Here is a 6,000-nt window from a genome sequence, read left to right on the forward strand (position 1 = left end):
ACTTTTCCCTGCGCCAGCGCACTGCAGTACTACACCAAGATCAGCGACACCCCTCGGACCGGACCGATCCTCAGGTGAGTATAATAAAAGTTATTTTTCTTCTCTTGCAGGTAGGATCGGGGGCTTATATACAGCATTAAAGAATGCCGTGGATAACTTATATCAGCCAAACCTGGTGACAGGTTCCCTTTAAGACGTCGGCAGTGGGCAGGATGGTGAGCCTCTTGTATTAGTTGGGCGGGATGACGAGCCTCTTGTATTAGTTGGGCGGGATGACGAGCCTCTTGTATTAGTTGGGCGGGATGACGAGCCTCTTGTATTAGTTGGGCGGGATGACGAGCCTCTTGTATTAGTTGGGCGGGATGACGAGCCTCTTGTATTAGTTGGGCGGGATGACGAGCCTCTTGTATTAGTTGGGCGGGATGACGAGCCTCTTGTATTAGTTGGGCGGGATGACGAGCCTCTTGTATTAGTTGGGCGGGATGACGAGCCTTTTGTATTAGTTGGGCGGGATGACGAGCCTTTTGTATTAGTTGGGCGGGATGACGAGCCTTTTGTATTAGTTGGGCGGGATGACGAGCCTTTTGTATTAGTTGGGCGGGATGACGAGCCTTTTGTATTAGTTGGGCGGGATGACGAGCCTTTTGTATTAGTTGGGCGGGATGACGAGCCTTTTGTATTAGTTGGGCGGGATGACGAGCCTTTTGTATTAGTTGGGCGGGATGACGAGCCTTTTGTATTAGTTGGGCGGGATGACGAGCCTTTTGTATTAGTTGGGCGGGATGACGAGCCTTTTGTATTAGTTGGGCGGGATGACGAGCCTTTTGTATTAGTTGGGCGGGATGACGAGCTTTTTGTATTAGTTTTCTCATCCACTGTGTAAAACCTTTCCGACTGCAGTGTAAAGAAATAAAACCGTACCTTGTATTTTAGGTCGGTTATCTCCGCCTCGCAGGAAGCCATGTCTGTTGTTGCCAGAGATTTTAAATCTTCATTTTCCTCTATAAAGTGAAACACAGGAACAATAAAAAACAGATATATTAACCCCTTCCCGACCCCCGCCGTACTATTACTGCAGAGGTCAGGTCCCCTGCTTTGATGTGGGCTCCGGCGCTGAGCCCACCACAAAGCCGGGACATGTCAGCAGTTTTGAACAGCTGACGTGTACCTGCAATAGCGGCGGGTGAAATCGCGATTCACCCACCACTATTAACCAGTTGAATGCCGCTGTCAAACGCTGACAGCGACATTAAACCGGTGCTTCCGGCCGTGCAGCCGGAAATTATCGCATCGCTGACCCCGTCACATGATTGGGGGTCGGCGATGCGTCAGGATGGTAACCATAGAGGTCCTTGAGACCTCTCTGGTTACTGATGCCGGCCTGCTGTGAGCGCCACCCTGCAATTCAGCTACATAGCAGCGATCTAATTATCGCTGCTATGTAGCTGAGCTGATCCAGTTGTGCCAGCTTCTAGCCTCCCATGGAGGCTATTGAAGCATGGCAAAAGTTAAAAAAAATGTTTGAAAAAAATATGAAAAAAATAAAAAAAAAATATATAAAAGTTTAAATCACCCCCTTTTCGCCCCATTGAAAATAAAACAATAAAAAAAAAAATTCAAACCTACACATATTTGGTATCGCCGCATTCAGAATCCCCCGATCTATCAATAAAAAAGGATTAACCTGATCGCTAAACGGCGTAGCGAGAAAAAATTCTAAACACCAGAATTATGTTTTTTTGGTCGCTGCAACATTGCATTAAAATGTAATAACGGGCGATCAAAAGAATGTATCTGCACCAAAATGGTATCATTAAAAACGCCAGCTTGGCACGCAAAAAATAAGCCCTCTCCTGACCCCATATCATGAAAAATGGAGATGCTATGGGTATTGGAAAATTGCGCAATTTTTTTTTTTTCAGCAAAGTTTGGATTTTTTTTTTTACCACTTAGATAAAATGTGACCTAGACATGTTTGGTGTCTATGAACTTGTAATGACCTGAAGGCAGGTCATTTCTAGCATTTAGTGAACCTAGCAAAAAAGTGAAACAAAAAACAAGTGTGGGATTGCACTTTTTTGCAATTTCACCGCACTTGGAATTTTTTCCCGCTTTCTAGTACACGAGATGCTAAAACCAATGATGTTGTTGAAATGTGCAGCTTGTCCCGCAAAAAACAAGCTCTCACATGGCCATATTGACGGAAAAATTAAAAAGTTATGTCTCTGGAAAGGAGGGGAGCGAAAAGCAAGAACGCAGAAACGGAAAATGGCAAGGTCGTGAAGGGGTTAATCTGCCCCGTTGGGCCTTTAGGCCACACCATAGTTTTCATTTGTTTTTTGGGGATGAGTTGTATTTCTTAGTGCCATCATTTTGGGGGTTCATAGCACTTATTAACTGTTTATGGACTGTCCATAGACAAATGTCTGGGCAGCCCTGCTCCTACTCTTTCAAGAACATGGCGGCACGTCATCGTGTACCATCCCTAACGAGGAGCTGCTGTCAGTCAGTGTCGGGGGCGCAGTCACAGTACAGCATACACGGAGCGGTGACATTATGGCAATGGAGATCTACAAGAGCAGGTTTATTTCGTGACAAGCCGACAATCGCTCTTTATTGAAGTGTTATGATGACTGGAAAATTTAAAAAAAAACAAAAAAAAAAAACACAGTTTTGGCGCTTCTATTGTTTTTCGATCGGGATAATTAGTGTTATATTACGAAAGATGGGACTGTTATGGCCGCCGTGATGCGACATAAGGGTATTTTTATTATGTGTAATAGGTGAACAGTAGGTTTTAATAATAACACATTTTTTTACTTTATTTTTTAATCTGACCAAACAACTGGAACCTGAGATTGTCTGGTCACTTATTAGAGATGAGCGAATACAAAGAAAAATTCTACTTGCTTTTGTTTTTTAAATTCGTATTTGCAGACGGGATGCAGATGGGGCAGAGCGGATGCAGACGGAGGGCAGAGCGGACGCAGACGGGGGGCAGAGCGGACGCAGACGGGGGGGCAGAGCGAACGCAGACGGAGGGCAGAGGGGACGCAGACAGGGGGGCAGAGCGGATGCAGACGGGGGGCAGAGAGGACAGAGCGGACGCAGACGGAGGGCAGAGGGGACGCAGATGGGGGGCAGAGGGGACGCAGAAGGGGGGCAGAGGGGACGCAGAAGGGGGGCAGAGGGGACGCAGAAGGGGGGGCAGAGGGGACGCAGAAGGGGGGGCAGAGGGGACGCAGAGCGGATGCAGACGGGGGGGCAGAGCGGACGCAGATGGGGGGGCAGAGGGGACGCAGACAGGGGGGCAGAGCGGATGCAGACGGGGGGCAGAGCGGACGCAGAAGGGGGGGCAGAGCGGATGCAGACGGAGGGCAGAGGGGATGCAGACAGGGCACAGAGGGGACGCAGACGGGGGGCAGAGCGGACGCAGATGGGGGGCAGAGCGGATGCAGACGGGGGGGGCAGAGGGGACGCAGTCAGGGGGCAGAGGGGACGCAGACAGGGGGCAGAGGGGACGCAGACAGGGGGCAGAGGGGACGCGGGGGGGCGGAGAGATGTTTTTTACATATTATGTTTATTCTGAACATACATATAAGGGACGATGAGTTCACAGAGAAGATCTGAACTACAAATCCGATTTCCCAGGATAATAAGATGGGCGAACTGATGATTCTGCCTGATCCGCTCATCGCTACTTATACTAGGGATTGTAGTAGCACCTCATTATAGGGCAGATCATGGTCTACCAGCGCCAGGCACAGGGTGGTCTTCACAGTAGCAGCATCTTGGCAGGCACGGGGTCTACACACAGCCATGGGGGTCTCACTGCCCTCCTACCCACCTGCCAGGTGCTGCAGCTCCTCCAGTTCCTTCTCTTTGCCCCTCAGTTCCCGTAGAACCGGGAGCAGCCGCTTCACCACCGCCACATCGTCCCCTCCATCCACTGCCCCCCACTCTTCCAGACGCCCGAGATAACCTGTCCACGCATCGCTCCTGATCAGCTCTTCTAGGAGTGGAGTGCGGCCATTATCGGAGACCGGGCGGCTCCCCAGGATTCTCTGCCCCAGCACGCAGCTCTTAATTACTACATTATTGCAATTTCCCCAAAGGTTTCTTCGGACTCCGCACAGAACACACCGGGAGAGGCCGAGAAGCATGACTTGCTGCACTTTCACCTCTAACCTTTTACCCGCACGTCAATGACGCGTCGCCATCTTGTGACTGGCATCTCGGAGTATTGAGCGTCCACTGGCGCCATCTAGTGACAAAGTTTGAGTCATGTATGATTTATCTGCTAGAATGGCGGCGTACTCTCCGTATACATGGCGGTTTTCGGGGCCCCTCTCCTCAGGCCACCGGCTGGCAGCTTCTTGTTTCTAGGCTATTATTATGACATAGGAAATTATTGAGAAAATGTACCGAAGCTGTCACGTAACCTTGGCTGAGGTAACATAGTAACATAGTAAGGCCGAAAAAAGACATCTGTCCATCCAGTTCAGCCTATATTCCATCATAATAAATCCCCAGATCTACGTCCTTCTACAGAACCTAATAATTGTATGATACAATATTGTTCTGCTCCAGGAAGACATCCAGGCCTCTCTTGAATCCCTCGTTAAACGAACGGTAACGTTCTGTATGTGGGAACATTTAGCTCCTGTTCATTTCTACTTGGCACCAGGCGACAATGCAAAGGTGTCAGTGACCGCGACATGCCCCGATGATCTGCCTCTTCTCTCAAAACTGACTGCCCTTATTATACCTTATTCACCTGCCCCCCAATATACCGTGCCGTTCACCTACCCCAATATACCGTGCCGTTCACCTACCCCAATATACCGTGCCGTTCACCTACCCCAATATACCGTGCCGTTCACATGCCCCCAATATACTGTGCCATTCACCTGCCCTAATATACTGTGCCATTCACATGCTCCCCAATATACCGTGCCGTTCACCTACCCCAATATACCGTGCCGTTCACCTACCCCAATATACCGTGCCGTTCACCTACCCCAATATACCGTGCCGTTCACCTACCCCAATATACCGTGCCGTTCACCTACCCCAATATACCGTGCCGTTCACATGCCCCCAATATACTGTGCCATTCACCTGCCCTAATATACTGTGCCATTCACATGCTCCCCAATATACTGTGCAATTCACCTGCCCCCAATATACCGTGCCGTTCACCTACCCCAATATACTGTGCCATTCACCTGCCCCCAATATACTGTGCCAGTCACCTGCCCTAATATACTGTGCCGTTCACATGCCCCCAATATACTGTGCAATTCACCTGCCCCAATATACTGTGCCATTCACCTGCCCCCAATATACTGTGCCAGTCACCTGCCCTAATATACTGTGCCGTTCACATGCCCCCAATATACTGTGCAATTCACCTGCCCCAATATACCGTGCCATTCACCTGCCCCCAATATACTGTGCCAGTCACCTGCCCTAATATACTGTGCCGTTCACATGCCCCCAATATACTGTGCAATTCACCTGCCCCAATATACCGTGCCATTCACCTGCCCCCAATATACTGTGCAATTCACCTGCCCCCAATATACCGTACCGTTTACATGCCCCCAATATACTGTGCCAGTCACCTGCCCCCAATATACTGTGCCATTCACCTGCCCCCAATATACTGTGCCTTTCACCTGCCCTAATATACTCTGCCATTCACATGCCCCCCAATATACTGTGCCATTCACCTGCCCCCAATATACTGTACCATTCACCTTTCCCCCAATATACCGTGCCATTCACATGCCCCCCAATATACTGTACCATTCACATGCCATCCAATATACCGTGTCATTCAAATGCCCCCCAATGTACTGTACAATTCACATGCCCCAATATACTGTGCCTTTCACCTGCACCCAATATACCGTGCCATTCACCTGCCCCCCAATATACTGTACCATTCATATGCCATCCAATATACCGTGTCATTCACATGCCCCCCAATATACC

The 6,000-nt window shown here is 49.4% G+C and overlaps 1 protein-coding gene across 3 annotated transcripts in view; it reads right to left on the reverse strand.

Annotated features, from left to right (window-relative positions):
- Positions 1-4,204, reverse strand: part of MTRF1L (mitochondrial translation release factor 1 like) — a 51,943-nt gene extending 47,739 nt beyond the window's left edge. For all 3 annotated transcript variants that reach the window (XM_069769182.1, XM_069769181.1, XM_069769180.1), the window contains exons 1-2: positions 3,848-4,204; positions 922-1,001 (exon numbers count right to left, since the gene is read on the reverse strand). In XM_069769182.1, the coding sequence (XP_069625283.1) occupies positions 922-1,001; positions 3,848-4,163 (396 nt within the window). In that variant the 5' untranslated portion in view covers positions 4,164-4,204. The remainder of the gene's footprint in view (positions 1-921; positions 1,002-3,847) is intronic.
- Between the last annotated feature and the right edge of the window lie 1,796 nt (positions 4,205-6,000).

This window comes from Ranitomeya imitator, chromosome 5 (genome assembly GCF_032444005.1).
Source record: "Ranitomeya imitator isolate aRanImi1 chromosome 5, aRanImi1.pri, whole genome shotgun sequence".
NCBI classification, from domain to species: domain Eukaryota; kingdom Metazoa; phylum Chordata; class Amphibia; order Anura; family Dendrobatidae; genus Ranitomeya; species Ranitomeya imitator.